General features: G+C 37.7%; 1 protein-coding gene across 1 annotated transcript in view; it reads right to left on the bottom strand.

Annotated features, from left to right (window-relative positions):
• MAPKAP1 (MAPK associated protein 1) overlaps nucleotides 1-21,638 on the bottom strand; it is a 360,172-nt gene that overhangs the window by 137,966 nt on the left and 200,568 nt on the right. The window contains exon 6 of the mRNA XM_044664232.1: nucleotides 17,890-18,066. Coding sequence (XP_044520167.1) covers nucleotides 17,890-18,066 — 177 coding nt within the window. The remainder of the gene's footprint in view (nucleotides 1-17,889; nucleotides 18,067-21,638) is intronic.

Raw genomic sequence — 21,638 nt, 5'->3', positions numbered from 1 at the left:
ACTTGGCACATAGTAGGAACCTGATAAAAGCGCCTTTCTTTTCTTCCTGTCAACTACTAACACTCTATACTTGCCAGTTTCTGTAACCTTGTTTACACTTTCTTTAGCCTTTTCCTCTGCTTGTTGAATTCTGACTTCCTTTCAAGTCCAATTAAAATGCCACTTCATCCATGAAGTCTTCCCTGATCTGCCCAGCTGTTAATGACCTTTCTTTGCTGGATGACACATAATACTTTGCCTATACCTTCCTTGCATTTACCACGTATTAGTTTGTACTACATATAATCTCATTAGATTATATGTTCTATGAGGGTTGAGAGTTCTCCCAGTGGCTAGCACAATGGTTTAAAGATACATAGCAGGTACCTAATATATATCTGTAGACTAGGATTTTTTAGAAAAAAAACAAACAATTAAAGGATAAAGCACTTTTTAGGCTACATTTTAGTTTCATCAATATGGGAATTTCCCTATGCTAATGGAGATAGACCCCTTCTCTGCAACTTAGTCTGAGTATTGCTTAGAGTACTGAGTAAAGTGACTTGCCCAAAGAAACAAAGCCAAGAATGTGTCAAAAGCAAGGCAAGACCAAAGTCTAACCAAAGTCTAAACAAAAAATGTTCTAGTGTAGGATATTAGTGCATAGAACAATGTGTCAGAACTAGAAGGGAACTTAAGAGTATAGACTGATAACACCTAGAATTTAAGGGACATGGTATGTCAGAGTTAGTGGGGACCTTTGAGATTATCTAATACAAACACAATTTATATATGAAGAAACCAAGCTTTATAGAAGTTAAATGAGTTGCTATTTCATCACATAACCAAGAAATGAGAGAACTGGGTCAAGAACCTCTCCTAGTCAAGTATCCTTATTTCTGATCCAACAATACCATGCTTCTCCCTGATCCATTTTACAGCCTGGTACTGAAGAATAAAATGGAGTAGTTTTGAGTGGCCTCTATTAGAGAACAAAATTTTCATCTAAGAATACCAGACTGACTATGAGTGTTCAGACACTATAAAGAATTTGGTAAGAACTCCACTTCTCCATGAGAATCCTGAAGGGGAAAATGGCAATAGCTCATATATTGTAAGAAAATATTTACTTGCTTAGAATGCAGAATGGACTGAGCTTGGCATAAGCTTGGCATGAGCCAAATATTTTCTTACAATATCTAACACATTTTAATGAAGGAAGGAATTCATTTTTTAGTTCATCAATGGACTAAAAATTTTGCTACCTCCTCTAACCTCTCCTAGCCATCATTCTCTTCTAATATGGCCAGAAAAGGATTTTCTAGTTACATGAGATTGAATCGGGGTGTTCATAATTTTGAAACCAACCTGTGTAGCTCAACACTGATGACCCAATTTGTTTCACCAATATCGAGACATCTCATCATCCCCTTCCCCTCTAAAAGGCCTGCTGTTTACTATGTGATATTTCATTTGTTCGAAGACAAAAGCTGGGGTTGATCTGGCAGGAATTTTTATCCATTTTAACTTGGTCAACTTCTTCCTATTGAGCAGCTGGCTTAAGAGCTGTCAAGCTAATTTTACTAAATGCTCTGTTACTAGATCAGGCCTGAATCACAATCATTCTTTAGCAGAAGCTGGAGCCTGTCCCAGAACAATCTTTAAAAGTTTATTTTACTGATCAAAGCAAAATGAGGAAAAGCTCTTCGTTTTCCTATATTTAGTGAGCATTTCAGTAAGTGATACTTTGGCAAGAGGACTGAAACGTAAAGTGCCCTCTAAATTTATAAACTAGTGGTTATTTGTTTTGGAATGGGGCCAGGAAATGTTTGCAGTGAATGCCAATCATCTGAGTTTTGACTTAGTAGGCCTTCATTGCTTGGTTTTGTTTTTATAAGTTAGCAAGTTTCCCATCTGTAACAATATGGTTGGGGATATGTTCTGAATGCACAAACAGATGGATGCCAATGATCTGAAGCATTCTAGGGACAGTCCTGGGGACTGCACACCTTGACTAGAAGGCTAGTGTCCAGTCTAAGGGAAGGGATAGCAATTCTAGTCTCCTTTGTAACAGAAGACCACTCTTTAATACAGAATAAGAATTCTGGGTGTCACATTTTAGGTAAGACAAAAAAAAAAAAAAAGACATCCCAAAGTAGTTGATCACTATGGTAAAGGGACTCAGTATCATGCTATGAAAGTCAGATGAAAAAATGGGCAATGTTTATCCTGGAGACAAGACATCTTGGTAGAGAGGGAACAAAATTATTGCCTCCAAATAACTGGGAGGCTCTAAGGTAGAGGAGGGACTGGATTTATTCTGTATGATTTTGAAAGGCAAAAGTGGGAGAAATCAGAAGACGTTATAGGGAGATTGGTTGTCAATTAATATAAGAATTATAAGTGTCTTGAGAATTTCCTTCTTTAGGAAAGAGTGAGCTTCCAATACCTAGAGGTAATACAGTAGAGTATGGATTACTTCTTGCCAGGAAGTAATTCATATTTAAGGCAAGATTCGAAATAGCTGACCTGTAAGGTCCTAATTCCAGGAATTTATAATTCTCTAAATCCTCACCACAAATGAACAAGTTTCTAGCTTTAATTCATATAATTATGTAAAGATATACTTAACTGGAAAAGAAGGTGGGGCAATTCATATAGGAAATACAATCGATGGACAAGCTGAAGTGCAAATCTGGTTATTTCAAGAGGGAATGTGGTATGGCAGAGTAGCTTAGTAGAAAGGCCATTAAATTTGGAGTCAGAAGACACAAGTTTGCATCTCAGCTATGTGGCCTCTGTTGAGGTCCTCAGCTGCCTTCTCTGTAAAATGAGGTGGGGCAGAGCACAAGAACTCTAAGGTCTTCTCAGCTCTAAGCCCTATGAGGCATAGTCTATAAATTCTGAACATCTTAGCCTTAGTTGCATCTGGCAGATCATGTTATTTTAGGAGACAATAGCTTTACCCTTATTTGTAAAGACCCTCAAAAAGATAATTTCTGTTTAGTTCAAACTTTTTGCAAATGAAAAAAGGACCTTTAAAGAAGGATTCTGAATACAGGAAGATCACTGATCTCTATTTTTTTTTTGGGGGGGGGGGTCATTATACCAAAACCTACCTGGGTGACAAGGTTAAAGAAAGCCCTGGAAATGCTGGGCACTTATCATCCACAGGCATTCCTGATAAATTGTGCCGTGGAGGAATAAAGGATCACCTTCTGTATTTTTTCATTACACTTTTCTTTTGTTACAGAATACATAAATCCATTGTGGCACAATGTAATATGTATCATCGTGCTACACCTGCGGACGCTTCCGAGCGGCTGCCATGTCTGTATAGTCAGGAATGATAAGTGAACCGCCCGTGAATGTTAATGATAGTGATCATTCTGAGGTAACTTGGCTTTCCATCTTCCTTTACAGCCTCTGTGCTGAAGCCAGGGGAGCAAGGTTCATGAGAGAAGAACAAAAACCCACCATAAAGGTAAAAGGCTCAGTGCTCAGAATACTGCTGTGGAAGTGAGTACTATCTCACTCAGGGGCTCAATTTCAGGAGAAACACGAACATTACAAAGAGAGAAAAAGGTTCTGTCCTGAACACAGTATGCTTAACTAGACCTAGTAAGTTTTCTCAGGGCAGCTTTGGGCCTTACTCCTTTTTCCCCATTTGGAGACATAAAAACTTTGGTGACTGGGCACAGATAACTGCGTTCCATCCTGCTTCAACCACTAGACTTTGTTTAAAGAAATGATACAAGTATCAATATTAACACTAGTATTAATAATGAGAGTAATGCTTCACATATCTGTGATGTTCTGAGAATGAGTATTCCCTCCACTGACACTTTTTACACTGTAGTAGATAGTTTTCATGAGTTCTTGTGACTAAAATAAATATCGAGTACTCTTCTTCCTACTTGGTGATGAGCCTTTCCAAATTAAGTTAGGCTGGTCCTTGGATGACAGGCAGTGTCTGCTCTTCTTCCCAGGCTCAAAGCCTAAATCTGGTAAGACTTTCTGAAGCTTTGCTCTGCTGGTATTCCCTTGAGAAGCCATGATCTTCCTCATGAGTATACCATGGAAGTATATAAGGAAAAATAAGACTTTTTCACATTCATAATAAACTTTAAGATTTGCAAATTATTTTCTTTATTTATAAAAGTTTTCCCAAAGCATCTCTGGGTCTTGCTCATTTTTCCTTCCTGGTTTTGTTCCTAACTTTCTGAACTTTAAAACCATGCCCCCTATACTGATGGTTCATCCTAGAATTTCCCTCAGCGACTGAAGCTTTTTCACATTGGAATTGCTTGCCTTTGATGTGGTTTACTCACTCTGGTAGGCCTGCCCTCCTCTTTTCCCACTAGAGAGTTCTTGAAGCCTTCACTTTGTGGAGGGACCAAAGCTATCTGCCTTCCTTTCCTTTCTCCCCTGGTTAGCTCCCTTTTGTGTGTTGTCTTTCCCCATAAGATGTGAGCTCCTTAAGGGCAGCTGCCTTTCTTTTTGCTTGTATTAGTATCCCTGAACTTAGCGTGTTTCCTGGCATTTAGTAACTCCTTGTCTCCTTCCATTTTTCTCACAAACAGTGAAGGGTGCTACCACACCAATTAAATTACTTATTAATTGAAGTTTTGCAATAAGTTCTGGGATAATAAATTTACTGCAATTGTAATTAACAATAATAATACTCTAAAAATTGGAAAATATCATTAAGTACATTCATGCAGCTATTCCCTTCAAACACTGACCACACATTTCCATAGTTTGCTAGTGTAACTCTTCATGAGTGCCTGTGGCCTCCAACATACATCCTCTGGTGACCAACATTTTAGCCATGACTCACTGCACTTCATCTGAGGATGTACATAATCCATCCTTGGGTTCATTTTTTTTTTTAAACTCTCATCTTCCATATTAGAATCAATACCAAGAATGTTAAGTAGAGGCATTAAAAAAAGACTTTAGTGATAGATTACTGATCACTGCCCTAATCATCTCATAAGTTAATAGTGCTAAGTAGTTTACAAACCACATTCCTCACAATCACTCTTGAGCAAGTGCTATCTCCCATTTTACAGGTAAAATAAATCAAGTTCAGGAAAGTGAAGAGACATTTCCAAAGCTAGTGACAGAACCAGTTATCTGAGCCTGAGTCTTTTGTCCTTGGCTCTCATTGTATTTCTACCATGCCATAATGGTAGTGCACGTAACTAGGGTGCTTAATGAAATCATGGATTTCCACCACATATTTCACCTTGGCTATATCGTCCCCAGATGACAAAGGTATCTTGTTTTGGGGTTCTCAAGTATGTTACATCTTAATTGTCAGAAGTCCAGGGCTCAGGTGTAGGGCACATTATTTTCAGATCATAAAATGAAGAAGGTGGGAGACCAAAAAAACCCCAAATCCAAAAATAACAAAAGACCCATTAGCTCTTCGATGGCAGACACAGAGAGTGAACACATCCTTACAAGGAAACCAGGGCCTGGGGTAGAGATTTAGCTCTGCCAATATACTGCTGTATGATCCTGAGCAAGTTGCTTTTCCTCATTATGCTTTGGTTTTACAGATGGATTCATAGAATATGAAAGATAAGGCAGAATGTTAGGAAATGTCAGTCCTAGAAGGAACTGAGAGAAGATCTTGGTTAACCCATCATTTTACAGCTAATGAAACAAAACTCCAAGGGAAGTGAAACCACTTGCTCAAGGTCCTAAAAATGAGTGGCACAGCTGGGATGTGGACTTAGTTCTCTGGATTTAGGGTTAAGTGTTCCTGATATTGCATGCTTCAGGTTCCATGACCATTGTATGTCTAGGCCAGTGATTCCCAAAGTGGGTGCCGCCGCCCCCTAGTGGGTGCTGCAGCGATCCAGGGAGGCAGTGATGGCCATAGGTGCATTTGGGGGTGGTGATAGTATGTGACAGGGGGCGCTAAGTAATATTTTTTCTGGAAAGGGGGCGATAGGCCAAAAAAGTTTGGGAACCACTGGTCTAAGCCAGTGTCTATATCTTCTAAGCCTAACCATTACCTTGAATCCTCACTGATTACTGTGATACTCCCTATGTTCCCCATCAGCTACAAAATGGAAATATCTAAGGAAAGAGAGAGAACTACATGTAATAATTACAGCCTATGGTTGTTTAAAGTAAGACTTCTGGGAATAACTCCACAGGCAATGAGAGTTTACACTTGTGTGAATACCACATTTTGTTTAACTTAACCTGACAAGTTTTAAAAATAGATCAAAGTGCATTGTCTTCACAAGCAATGTTTGACATTGGATAAAGCACGCCCTTTCACAATGGACATTTTCCAAAAACAGAACTTGCCAGACTAATGGGCAGTGAGAAGCCAAAATGACTGCCCTCCGTCTTCTCCTTGTGTAACTTCGCCAGAGTCCTTGAAACTTGCCAAATTCGGTCATGCCTGCTTAGCCCGCACGACTGATTGTGCCAGAAAAGAAAATAAGACACAGATGTATTTGAGCTCTTTGAGTTGCCAGTAAGAGAGACAGCTAATGGCTTCATTTCGACCCTCCCCTTCCAGCTGGGCACAGGTGGGGGATAATGAGGTCCCTCTCCCTAATCAAACTCAATTATTTACTACTCTATAGAACCGCAAAGACATTCACATTCAGTTCAGAATATAAAACACACCATGGGCTACTTCCAACCACTGCCACTGGGTATTTATAACAAACTCAAGTGGCTAACAGTTTGCCTTGGCAGGAGTTTAAGTGTGTAAAGTTTTGCAAACTGTTTCTGCTCAAATATGTCCTGCTGAAATGGGGTCCCCAGGAGGGGTTTCCATAACTGTCAGCTCAGTGAACTGCATAACATCTGAGAATGTATTCAACATACAGTGTAGGCAGGATCTTGAAATCAAACGCCACATTTTATCACAAGCTTCTGAGAAGCATCACATTTTTTTTCAATAGCAAGAGTGACACTGTATTAATAAACATTACAAGTTGCTAGCCTGACATACAAAGCAGCACTGAGAGACTCCAGCAGAGCAAGTGGGGTGAGGGGAGGGTGAGAACAGAGGAAACAAAATGAGATGTATTCAGTAAAATGTGACCGATGGGTGCTTATACCCAAAACAAATACACTTAAAAAAAATACACTTTAACATAACAGAAGTTTACCAAACCACAGAATATCCCAAAAGAAACTGGAAGGACATTAGAGCACAAAATGTTGGAACAAGGAACAAAGAAGGTTAGACCTGAAAGAGGTTCTTGCCACAGAAAATGTATGTTTTATGTATAGTACGTTAGACACTATAGTCCAAGGTCTTTTCCAGCTTTAATGTTCTATGTTTTAGTATTCTATGTTCCAAGGTTCCTTTCAGTGCTTTCATTATGTGTTCTAAAGTCACTTCCAGTTTTAACATTTAACATTCTGAGGACGCTTCCAGTGTTACTATGTGATTCTATGATGAGGATGTACAAATTTAAAAAGCACATTTTTTAGCGTGAGGCAAAAAAGCCTGAGTTCCCAGAGACCAGTGGGGCTGAAAGTTCTGCTGTGTCAAACACAATAGTCTCCAGGGAGAAGAAAGTTCATTTGCATGATTCAACTCTCAGACTTGTTGCTATATAAAAGGAAAGTAAATCTAATTTTCAAGGATTTTTCCTGGTTCACCTGATTATCACTGTTAATATTTAGTCCAATTTAATTCAGAAAACAATAATTAATTGTCTATTGTATATAGAACTCTGTGCTCAGAACCAGGGCCTTACCAAAGTTTACATATGACATCCTGGCCTCATGGAGCTCACAAGCTAAAAGGAGAATAAGATACTAATATAATACTAATATAATAATAATAATAATAATAATAATAAGCATGGTTTGCAAAGCACTTCATAAATGTTAATTCACTTGAACCTCACAACAACCCTATGAGGCAGGTGCTATTCTTATATCCTAATTACAGATGTGGAAAATGGGATACAGGTTAAATGACTTGCTCAGGGTCACATAACTAGTAAAGGTCTGAGGCAGGATTTGAACTCAGCTCTTCTTGAATCTAGGCATAGCCCTTTAGTCACTGTGTCACCTAACTGCCCCTAAGATAATGTGATCACTATTATATACTCTTAACACATAAATATAGTAGAAAAAGAGGAAGGGGTAATTACTGACTAGGGAGATCAGGAAAGGCTTCTTAATGAAAACAGGACTTAGGCTGGGCACTAAATAATGGGAAAAAAATAAATTGATGAGTTATTTTATTAATTACTAAGGTATTTGGAGTCATTACATTTAGCGTTTTGGTAGGCAGACTTAATTTTCATTCTTGCACGTTTATTTCCAAACTTATAGATCCCAGATCATCGGGTCAGAAAATTCAAGACTTTAAAGAAAAGAAACATCAGACTAGAGTTAACTAAACAAGGTCTTCTGAATTCAGACAGTATAATTAGCTTATAGTAGAAGAAAATCAGCCTAGCTTGTGATGTGCAGTTTACATGGACAGGCCATTGGAATAGAATATATATCTTTAACAGGTGACACAAAGTTACAATGAGCAATGTCCAAAATTTAACAGAAGAAAGTGACCAGGAGGATTTATACTGGAGAAACTGTATCTCTTTGAATAATTCCAAAAGAATCATCCATAAAAGGTAATTTTTTCAACACTAATAATCTTTAGATTTTCTACATGGCTACATCTAGGAAATACCAAATTAACAAGTGGCCTAAACGACAATGGAAAGATGTAGATGGATATAAGAAGGCTGAAGCTTGTGTTCAATCACTCCTTTGTTGCTTCATTATCCATATCATGCTCCCTTAACTGTGAGTAGACCCCAAGTGGACTCTTTTTATAACTCAACTCTAGCACTTTGCATGGAAGGCAGTCAGTCTTCTTTTCTTTCTGTATACTGTCTCACATTGTGATTGCATTAGCTCCCACAAGTTTAACTATCATCTCTACATAGAAGATTCCCAGATCTACATATTCAACCCTAATCTCTCTCTTACTTCCAAGTCCTATATCACAAAGTACTTATTGAACATCAACAATACAAGTAGCCACGTCAAATTCATATCCAAACCAGTCCTAGCTAAAGCAGCAAATCACCCTGAGGGAGAGGGGTAGAAGCACATGCCAAGCAAATCAAACCACCACTACTACCACTACAACTGCCATCTAACCTTTGATCCTGAAGGAGACAGCCCAGATCCTGAATTCAAAAGTCTTGGCGATAACACTGTTCCCCAAACCAGCAAATCTACTACCAGCAGAGCTCTCATTGTAGGGAGAAATCACTATAGAGAAAGGGCTTACTTTCCTCATAACCATTAGCAACAAGTGCTGACCAAATGCTACTGAAAGGCAGATAGGCACAGGAACCCATGGAGTGGTGACATTCCCCATATAACTGGTCCTGCTACCAGCCTAGAATTCATGACTATTACCTGAGAAAGCAATTTGTGTGAAGGGGCCAGCTATCTCCACCAATTGCCATACATCTGCCACACAGAGAGGCAAAAAATATCATGTGCCAAAGAAGTGAAACCATCACCACCACCACCTTGATTACTGTCTCCCCTCAGATCCTGATAGATACAGCTCAGAACCATGAACCCAAGAATTTTCAGGACATCAATTCTTCTAGCCCAGAGCCTTCAATCATCCTCCTGGTAAGAAATCCCTGCGAAGATGCAGCCTGGTAACTGCTAATAAAGGTGCTACTGCCCCTGCTACAAAAGACTCTGAAAAGAAAGTTCTTGGCCCTGTTAAGTGTTTCAAGACCAGGGATTGATATGATTTTATCAATGAGAAATAATATTAAAGAAGAGGCATTACCATCTACTTTGCCAATGTAATCTAAGGATCACGGGGCCTTTAAATCTGACTCTCAGGCTTTTTCTGTACATTCAGGGAGCTTGTAGTCTACATGGGGATAAGAGATATAAACAAAAAACTATGATACACTATAAGGCTGTATCAGCGAAGGGCCAAAAAAAAATTCTCTCAGGTCTAGGGGCAAATTCTTTCCTGACCAATTCAAGGCAGCAAACACTTACCGAACACCTACTATATTCCTGGGCTAGGGATGCATAGACAAAAAACAGAACAGGAGGATCTTCACTGTACCAAAAAAACTCCCATTTCTTGATTATCTAGGACTGTGGTAGTGAACCTATATTACGTGTGCCAGAGTGGACACTCAGAGCCCCGTGGGCACATGCACCATTGCCCCAGTACAGAGCTCACCAAAATTCACTAGACAGAGTAACTAGAACACAGTTATTAGAAGGCCAGAGTCACTAGAAAGCCAGAGGGACAAGGGGTGGGACTGCTCCTCTTCCTCTCTCCATAAGCACCCGAGGACATTCCTTACATCACCCACCCCTCTAAAAAGTTTACCATCACTGCTCTTGGATAAAGAGCAAGGATTGCTCTGATAATAGTAAATTGGAGTGAAGTAATTCAGAATAAAGACCAAAAAGGAAAAATGAATGAGGTGGCTTTCTAAAGGAGTCTTATTTGAGGTGGCCTATAAAAGATGGATAGAAATCATCATTTGTCAGTAAGGTATTTGGAGACCTTTATGTTTTGGTTTTGACTAGAAGGATCTGGGTCTTTCTTACAAATGTACTTCTATGAAACATTAGGCAAGAATATGCAGTACTGTACTGAGAAGAGACAGCATTATAAAACTAAGAAGAGCCACAGGTTTGAAGATAAAGGATGTGGGCTTGAAACCTGGCTCTGCTGGGTATGACCTCTGTGTTGTCCTGCAGATCTCAACTACAAGGTCTTAGTTTCCTCCTCTGTCAAATGAGAGTATTGGAGTTGATGTTTAAGGCCCATTCAGCTTTAAATTCCAAGAAATGTAGGGAAAACCAGGATAGAAGATCTAAGCAGTGCTGATCTAAGTAAGCTAATAGTCATGCCTTTTTTGACTGGACTAAACTTAGCAAATATAATGAACCAGCCTTACTCTTATCTGGTATATATTTTAGGAGTTTTGAAAGCACCTTCATGAGAAGAAATGGAAGATAACCAAACACAATTAAATTCAGACTGTCAATGTGGGCTAAATTAATGGAGTATTTCTTCTTTGCTTGTGTCTCAGAGAATCAACTGTGTGTTGTTCCTTTTAATTCTGTTATATTACAAACATTTCCACTGTCCAGATTGTCCTCATTCATAGAAATGGAACATATGCAGTCTGAATGACTGAATATTTGAGAATCTGACTTGATTTCCGTTTTGGCAATCATTGCTGTCTAGAGAGAAGAAAGGACTTTTCTTTGTGGCTATTTAAAGTGACAGACATAATGAAGTAAATAATAAAGAAGGAAAGCATTAATTACATTGCTTCAAAAATTGGAAAGGTCATACTAATTAAACACATGTGTTTTGCCCATTGGAATGTCTGTCTCTTGAAATAGGGCCAGAGTAAGTTCTGTGCCTTCAAGGAAAATCAGAGAATACAGATTGAAGTCATAACTTCATTTTGTTTATTTACAATAATACCAAACAGCAGCTCGGAAGTAGAGCTGTACAGTCATGAAACCTGTTCCACAGCCTAAAGTTCTAGCATAGCTATGTTATAACAGCAAAAGCCATGGCCTAAAAATCAGGGGCAATGAGTCATTTGTTCAGGTACTAACTCACTGTGTGATCTTGAGCAAATAATTTCTACTTCTTAGACTTCATATTCCTCATGTCTAAAATGAGGGAGTTGGATTAGCTGACCTCTAAGGTCCTTCTAAATTTTAAGGATCCATCTATTCTCAAAGAAATAAAACTAGAATAGAACATAAATAACTGATGGCTTCCCTAGCTTAAAAAAAAATTCTGCTCTCACCTTACCATCAGAATTCATTTGGACTAAATAGTTTTCTCTTTTACAACATAAATAGCCTGTGAGATACAATCTGATTCATATTTCATTCTTAGTTTTTATTCTGATTTATGGTTCTCAGAACAACTTTTATCTGAAAATCCCTCGGAGTCAAGGGATGGAAGTTTGGATTGGGATGGTGAAAGAAAGGCAATTTTGGAGTGGGCATTAATGGAATGGTAGGTAATGGGTACCCACAGGCAGGAGCAGAAGATGTAAGCTTAAAGACAGATTCAGAAATAGGGTTGGTGGATACAAAGAGAAATTTCCCTATTTGAAAAAATTTTGCTTAGGGCCCTGGTAGCAATCTTTGTGATACTGAATATTTATTCATTCATTTAACAAATATTCAAACACCTACTCTGTGCAACTCAGATGCTCTGGGCAATACAGAAATGTATAGTTCTTAGTCTCTAGAAACTTATAAATCTATAGCTATAGATAAAACAATCATAATTATAAACATTTAAAAGTGTTTACACAAAATCAATGCAGTTAGGATAAGAATGGAAATTGTCAACTGGATAAAAATCTTTGCACCAAAAAATTCTGAGGAGGGCCTGATTGCAATAATACATAAAGAGAAATGACACAAATAAAAGACCCAGAATCAAGAAAAGAAATGCAAACTTTCAGCAACCACATAAAAATTCTCCAATAGAGAAAAACCAAAATAAAACAAACCTATGTTCAAATCTGGCCTCAGACACTTCCCAGCTGTGTGACCCTGGGCAAGTCACTTAAACCCCATTGCCTAGCCCTTGCCACTCTTCTGCTTTAAAAAACAACAAAAAAACTAAATTAAAACTTTACTTCCCACTCATCAAATTAGCAAAGATGGGAAAAGGCCTAATTACTAAATGTTGGAAGGACTAGGGGAAGACAGGTACACTAATATAATACCTTTGGGTTCTGGAAAACAATTTGTAATTATAAGAGAAAATTAATCCAGCTCTTTACACCCTCTAACCCACTGATCCCACCAGTAGGTGTATACCTAGAGGATGAAAGAAAGGTCTCATATAGACTAAAATATTCATAGTAGCACTTTGTGGTAACAAAAAATTAGAAACAAAGGAAGCACCTATTGATTAAGGAATAGATGAATTATGGAGTGTGAATCTATTGGAATACAATAGATCATAAGAAATGAATAATATGAAAAACTCAGAGAAACATGGGGAAGCCTTATATGAATAAATGTCAAAGTTAAGATGTATTTTAACCTCCCCCCACCAATACTTCCTTTCTCAAATGCCTTCTACATGAAGTCCCCTCTGCCTGCTTGCACCAGGTTTTTCAAAGAGCTCACATTTTAATCACGGGAGAGAACATGTAAAGGGGGAAGGAAGTGGTGAGGGGATGGAAAGGTTCAACTGTAAGCTTCAAAAGTCAACTTAGTTACCACCTCCTCTCCTATAGGAAGTCCCTCCTGATCCCTTTATTTATTAGTGCTCTCTCTCCCCTCACATTCCCATGTATACTCTTCTTGGTTTACATATTATACCTTCCCCCCAAAATGTTAAATTCCTTGATGGAAGAAGCTGGTTTTCCCCCATCTGTTTCTGTATCCTCAACATCTAACATGATAAAAGTGCTTAATAAATGCTTGCTGAATGAATTACTAGAGGTGAAAGTGACTCTTCTCTCATTGAAAATCATAACAATTTACACCACTTATACAGACATCACACTCTGATTTTTATTATCTATCTGTATACATGTCTTACCTCCCTCTACTACATTGTAGGTTCCTTAATATAGGGGGGCTGTGACTTAGTTACATTTGCAAAAACGGGTCATATTTCTTTAGTACTTTTAAATTTTACAAAGTAACTTTCTTACGACAATCCTATAAGAGAGGAAGCACAAGTATTATTATCCACATTTTACAGATGAGGGAATTGAGGCGCTGGGAAGTTGTGACTTGTCAAAAATTAATGAAGTATCAGAGTTGGGATTCAAACCCAGGTTCCTTAACTCCATGACCACAGCTGCATAAGGGATATATTATTACAGTTTTTGTCTCTCATACGATTTCTTAAATAGTAAATAGCAAATGTGTCCTGGATGAATAGATTTTAATGGAAGCTTTTAGTATTATCTATAGTGGCTAGATTTTGAGGAAGAGGATAGTAAACAGGGACTCTCCAGTTACAAAGACTTCAAAATTGAGAAAACAGACAGGAAGGGGGTTGCTGAGACTGAGTAATGTCTATGGAAATAAGCATATATTGTATCTATCTTTGCATGAATGTGTATATAGATGTCTGTAAGAACAAATAAATACATACATATATGTATACATCTTGGGGCAGTCTAGCTCATTCCTGAATTTTCTTTCTTCCACACACTTTATGAACCATGACACTCCCATCTCCTGATTTCATGTCTTTTCAATGGCTATCCCCCATTCCCAGAATACACTTCTTTCTGCCCTCCATCTTTTAATTTCTTTGGCTTCCTTCCAGAAATAACTTAAATTCCACCTTCTGCAAGAAGCCTTTTTTGTTTCCCAAAGCTACTAGTACCTTCCATTCTCAGATTACTTTAGGATTTGCCTTGCCTGTGCCATTCCATTGAGCTCCTGACACCCTCTTTGGCCACTTACAGCTCAAATAGGCTTTCTAGTCTTCCTTCCCTTTTACACCTTCTGCTACTTCCAACTACACTTTTTAACAACTTCATCTGATGTGGGACACATACTTCCACATCATCAGACCTACCATCCCTTATCCCAATAATTTAACCTCAAGATGTGTCATTGAAACTTCATTCTCCATCTCCCAATGACAAATCTCTTATTCCCATCACCCTCAACCCAACCCTACCCCACCACATTCCACTTTAACACTACCCAATCTTTTTGCTATGCACTTTGGATGTCCACAGGTGAAAAAAAAAGCTTTCATCTTAAAGTTTTCATTTATTTCTTTCTCTATCTTCTTGTAATTACTGAGACCTGGCTCCTTTCTGATGACTCAGTTTCCCAGCACTGGTTGTGCTTTTACTCATACCCTACCACAAGTGGGATCCTTGTTTCTCACTGCTACTTTGAGGATCTCTATCTATTACCATCACTCAGTAACCTCTCTTCCTGTGAAGTTCATTCATTTTAATATCTTCTAAGTTTTCATGATTCTAATCTCTCCTGGTTCGCCTATCGATATAACCATTTCTTTTTAATCTCCTTTGTTGTTTGTTTCTTTTTTTTTTTTAAAGCCCTTTCAAAAGAAGAAGAGCTGTAAGGGCTAGGCAGTGGGGGTTAAGTGACTTGCCTAGGGTCACACAGTTAGGAAGTAACAGGGCATAGTTGAATCCAGGACCTCTTCTCTTTAGACCTGGTTCTCAATCCACTGCCCCTTTCTTTGTTGTTTTTTCATCCAGATGAATGCCATTAACCTTGGAACTTCCACTGACACAGGGTCTGTGTTAGGCCGTTTTCTTTTCTTTTCTTGGGAACTCTTCTCTTATCCTTCTATAACATTTGACACAGTGATCTCATCAAGTCTCGTGGATTCAATTAATCTTTATGCTGATGATTCTCAAATCTGTTCATCTACTTCTAACCTCTCTTGAGCTCTTGCATCTTTAATTGTCTATTATCTCAATTGTCTACTAGACATTTCAGACTGGACATCCTGTACACATCTTTAAACTCAATACATCCAAAGCTGAACTCATTATCTGCACCCTCCCCCAAAATACCTATCCCATCATCTTTACTTTCTTATTACTACTAAGGGTATCACCATCATATATTCACTAAGACTCATAAAATAGATGTCATCCTCAATTTCTCTCTCTGTCTCTCAACAACCATCATAACCAACCTGTTGCTTGGTCCTCCGTCATAACATCTCTCACTCTCATATATAGCTTTTCTCCTCTGACACTACCATTTTCCTGGACTAGGAATTCATCTCCTCATTTCTAGACCATTAATGCTGGCTGCTCTTCTTGCTGTTAGTCTCTCCCTACTCCAGTTCATATTCCACAATTAAAATGATGTCCCTAAAGTTCAGCTCTAACCATGTCACTCCTTTACTCATTAAACTCCAGTGATTATCATCTCCAGGATCAAATATAGAAAATCCTTTGTTTGGAGTTCAAAGTCCTTCACAATCTGTGCCTCCACCCACCCCTTTTCCAGTTTTTTTTTATACCTTACTCTCTTCCATATACTCTGTCACCCAGTGACACTGGCCTCCTGGCTGTACTTTACATACAATATTCCACAATCCACCTGAGCATCCCTCATACCTGGAATATTTTGCCTTCTCATCCCTGCCTCCAGACTTCCTTCAAGTCTCAACTCAAGTCACATCTCCAAGAACCTTTTCTACTACCCCTTAATCTGACTGCCTACCCTCTCAAGCTACTCCAATTTACCCTGGGAACACCTTTTCTATACGATGTTGTTCTTCCCATCAGCCTGCGAGTTTCTTGTGAGCAGAGTCTGTTTTTGGTCATTCTTTGCATTACTAGTGTTTAGCACACTGCTTGACACACAATAGTGATTTCATATTAAATGATCTGTTCTGATTAGAACTGTATGTATTTTATTATTTTCATACTGTCTTTCCATTAGAAAATCTTCTATGTAAGAAAGTATGCTTCCTGAGGGGATGGGCTGCTCTTGCTCTTTTTGTATCTCCAGCAGTTATCAGTATTTGGCAAGACTTTATGTCCAATAAATGTTTATTGACTGAAGATAATCTTTTCTTGCAACAAGGAGTAGGTTCCCTTAGTGATAGAGAGTTAAGAACTCTTAAACTACATTTTCTTTATCTGTAAAGGTAAAATTAGTGACATCAAAAAATGTAATGTGCTATTGCAAACAGTAGAATATTCTCTACACTGGAGGTCTTCAAGCAAAGTTATAAGACTACTTATCAGGGATACTAGAAAGACGATTCTTGTCAGGCATGGCTTGAAGTAGTTGAGTGTTCCAACACAAATTCTGGGCCTTTGTAAATGTGCAGGTTGCACTAAATGTTCTCACATATGCTTTATATTCTATGCCCTAAGAAACAATGATTCTAAGTTTAGAGATATTTTCTAAGAATTTCATGACTTGGTTCAGAGGACTCAAAACAATCATATCACAGAATTAATATATGAGATTAATTTTAATAAAGATCTTAAACACTGTTAATATTTTTAAAGAGGAAGAAAATTAATTTTAAAAAATCCAATAGATGAACAAATCTAGCCTCAACAGCAGGTTATTGAACATCATTGGTTACTAACAGTAGGGGGCAGCAAAATGATCACTATTGTTCCCATGGGCATACTTTAAGGATGAAGACTAAGAAATAGATTAGTTATATACAAAACTAAGAATAATGAGTAGGAATTTACAGGCTACTTTTTAATAGAAGGAAATCAATAGGAACAATTAAATTTGGGTTTAACCAGGTTTTTAAATTTAAAAACCTTTTTTTTTTTTTAAATATTTAAACTCACAAGGGAGAAGTAGCTAAAAGCAAAGAATGGGCTAAACTTTTTTTAAAAAGAAGGAAATTCTCAGAATTCTCACTTCACATATTTAAATAGAATAAGCTTAGCCAAATGCTTCCAATAGTATATTTTCTATACTGAATGGTTTAGATCCAAAATTCCACAGCTTGCTAATGCAAACATTCTCTTTCTGTCTTGATATAAAAGAAAGCACTCTGGACTGGGAGTAGAGAGACCTGGCTTTTTATACCAATACTGCAATTAACTAGCTCTTTCAGCTCTATGTGTTAAAGACTCCTTCAATTTAAAATGCTCTTCAAGCTTTAATATCCTGTCCTCTCAAATTGTATGTTCTAGAGTCCCTTCCAGCATTCACATTCCATAAGTCTAGTTGTAGGACATGCAATTATCATCTAAATGGTTTATTTCTAACTATAGTCACTTACATTTGGAGTTTTAATTATTCAAATAACAAGTATCTGCAAATAGTAGTTCTATAAGATATAGAATAAGTTAGTAGAGGATATAGGGATTAGGGCACAATGTAAAAATTAAAATCTGGTTAAATACTCACATTCGAACAAAGAGCGACTGTTTGGCTGCAAGACCAGGAGATGAATACTTCTCAACCAAGGCCAAAGTGCTAAAGCCAAATTTATGAATGGGCTCATTGGAATCCAGAGGAGGAAAGTCTGTATCAACTTCACCATCATCCTCAGCAATGTGGAGACAATAAGCACTGACGTTGTCACTGGAAGGAAACAAATAACCATTAAATAAAGGCAAGGTAATTAGGGAATGCACGTGAAGGCCTAAAAACCTAGAAACCATACTTAGAAAATGAAATTGGTGGGAAGTGGGGTGGAGACCTAGTGCTTTTTTTCAGTAAAAAAATGATTATTAGCCACAAACACCACTTTAGGTTGACACTGAAAAGGAGAAAAACTATGAAATCAGTTTTAAATTTATATTATCTTATATTTTTTTAAAAAATTCAATTTAAATTTTCTCAATTACACTTAAAATTTTTTTGAATATTCATTTAAAAAATTTTTGAGTTCCAAATTCTCTTCTTTCCTCCCCTCTTCCCCCAGGAGGCAGGGAATTTGATATAGATCATATAAGTAAAATCATGAAAAATATATTTCCATATTAGCCATGTTGTTAAAGAAAACAGACACCGCCCCCTACCGCCTCCAAAAGAATAGAAAAATAAAGTAAAAGAAATGTTTCAATCTGCATTCATAATCCATCAGTTCTTTCTCCGGAGGTAGATAGCATTTTTCATTATTAAATCCTTCAAAATTGTCTTGGATCAATAGCTAAATCCACAGAAATTTACAGTATTTGTCAGTTACTAGATAAATGACTGAGCACCTACTAAGTGAAGGTACTTTATGATGGAAGAATAACTCCTGTACTCTAGAAGCTTATGGGTCTAATAGAAGAGATAAGACAAGTTCATGAACCCAATAATAACAATACAAGATAGTATATTAAAAGTGCTATATGAGCTGTAAAGATGGTAACAATACTGATAACTCATATTTCTAAAGCATTTTACAGTTTACAAAGTGCTTTACTCAGGATAACTTTATAAGGTTTGTAGTGTAAGAGTACATGTATTTTCACAAATGAGAAGATTAAGACTGAAAAAAATCAACTGATTTAGTCATATGACTAATGAGTGGAGAAGTTCTCTAATCTGGGCCCTAGAATCCTGAGTCTAGTGCTATTTCATTTCAATAGCAACAGGACACCTTTCTACAGTGTCACAGCACCTTCCTGACAATACTCTGGGATATAAGTAAAACCTAAGTATGGCTATTCGCATCTTCTTATTGTTATTCAGTCATTTTAGTTGTGACTGACTTCTCAGGACCCCATTCAGGGTTTTCTTGGCAAAGACATTGGAATGGTTTACCATTTCCTTCTCCAGCTCATTTTACCTATGAGGAAACTGAGATAACTGAGGTTAAATGACTTGCCCAGGATCATAAAGCTAGTAAGTATCTGAGGCTCAATTTGAACATAAGTCAACATGACTCCAGGCCTGGCACTCTGCCCACTGTGCCAGCAAGTTATCCTATCACCATCTTAGACAAAAGGTAACTGACAGAGATGAGAAATGGCTTACTCTTATGTTTTGGGGCAGGTCAGCACCAGAGTCAGTTTTAATTCTAGTTTTTCAGATTCAGAGTTGAGAGTTTCTTTGTACTAAGTGTGCTGAACAAACTCAATATTCTTTCTGTTACACTCTTACCTCAATCACAGCACTGTGCTAGGCTAAAGACCAAGTTTAAATGGTTCCCATTTCCTGCCCCAATGCAGAATATAACATAGAGATAATATACATACATGCAAGTATAGAAAATAGAAGAACATCAGATTAGCAAGGGGAGGGAAAATTGTTTCAATCTAGGATGAGAAAGGAAAATATCATGGAATAAATATTATCAAAGCTAGTACTTGAGGGGCAAGCTGGAAAATTCCAAGAGTACTGTGAGGATAAGGGATAGTACAGTTTGACTAAAACAGATAAGATTCAAAGAGGGAGGAATTTTTGATAAGTGAGGAAAAGGCCAGATCATAGGAATTCTTGAATGCCACTCAAAGGAATTCAGAGTTTTAAAATATTATTAACATAAATTATTATTAGGACTATGTTCATGGAAAAATATAGCTCCCATATTTTACATAGAAGGATAGGCATTATAGACCTATAGATAGTTAACAATGTTGTAAGAATACCTTTCTTTTACACAAACTAGCCTCTTTCACCCAAAGTGTGAGGGATCCCCAACAAGTGGTTGACATGTTGATCTTCAAGACCAACTAGACCAGACGTGGCCCCCTGAAATGTTCTATCAAGCCATTGGACATCATTCCTAATCTGACAAATACAATGAGTTTAGGATACAATACAATGAAACTTCGAAAGAGTTGACTTAGAAACAGACTGACAAATGAGCATTTCCCTTCCTTTGGCCTCCTCTTTAAAAAGTTTGCATATCACTGAACTAGACTAATTGAGAACCTCATACACATCCCGTTCCTTTTAGAGATACTGATAAAGTACTTCCCTGCTGACCCCTCCTACCTAAATTTTTCTCTTCATTTTATACAATTTATATTAATGATAGTATGTAATTAAAACAAAGTGGGACAAGGAAGAATGCTCTGAAACTACTTTTACTCTGATGGCTAAACAAGTATGGGCTGAAATATAATTTACATGGGGTAAATATGGCTAGAAAGTAACTCATTCCATTATGCTGCATTAATACAAACAAGCAAACTATCAAGAGGGGTAAAGGAGAAGTCCAATTGGTCTCTGCCTTGAAAACAAAACAAAACAAAACAAAACACTGGCATGCTGTTTCTAATGCTGTGTGTTACACTATAAGATACACTGACAAACTGAAGCAAGTTCGGAGAAGAAAACTAGGATGATAAAAGCACTGAAATTGTCATGTGAGGATCTATTGAAAAAACAAGGGGATATTTAACCTGGAGAAGAGAAGACTTGGGTGAGGCATCTTCACTATATTTTAAGTAACCAAAAGGCTGCCATATGTAGAAAGGGATTCAACTCTCTCTCCTTAGCCCTCAACAGCAGAACAAGGCAAAGGGAGAAATTGCAGAGTCAAATTTTATCATAAGAAAAACATTCTGGAAAAAAATGTGTGTTTAATTGAATTGCTAGATTAAAAGGTGAGAATTAATCTAAAGTAGAATGGACCATTTCCAGAAATAGAGGGTCCTTGTTACTTGAGGGATTCAAAGAAAGGCTGGATGGTGATTCCTTGTGAGATATTGTAGATGTGACTCCTGTTCAGGTGAGGAGAGTTGGACTACATGTCTTCTGAGGATCCTTCCAATTATGATGATTCTGTGACGAACTTCCCCATGTTAATAGAATCTGCCACTGTTGGACCTTGAAACCTATCTGGGTTTCAGCTTCTTCAAATAAGGATGTTGGACTGGATGATCTATAATTTCATTCCCGTTCCAAATGCTATGAATTTAGATACATCTCAGTGGGGAATAGCTTCCTTTGGGAAACAATACTAATACTTCAAAGATTTGTGTTTTCTTTGCTGTGGATATCATCTCCTCCACTCACTGCAGAGTTTGCTCTGTGACTGAGAAGATGAGGTGGGGAAGCTGGTAGGGCTGAAAAACTTACCACCCAACTGAAAACTGGTGACAAATCCCTCTGAGTTTAGGAAGGCTGACATTCAGGCAAAATGAAGGAGATGTCAGTGAAATGTCATCTAATTCCACCTTGACAGAATCTCCCCTAATAACACCAATAATATT

The sequence above is a fragment of the Gracilinanus agilis genome, chromosome 2 (genome assembly GCF_016433145.1).
Source record: "Gracilinanus agilis isolate LMUSP501 chromosome 2, AgileGrace, whole genome shotgun sequence".
In the NCBI taxonomy this organism is placed as follows: Eukaryota; Metazoa; Chordata; class Mammalia; order Didelphimorphia; family Didelphidae; genus Gracilinanus; species Gracilinanus agilis.
Note: the sequence above shows the minus strand (reverse complement) of the source record. Positions and strands in the feature narration are given on the sequence as shown.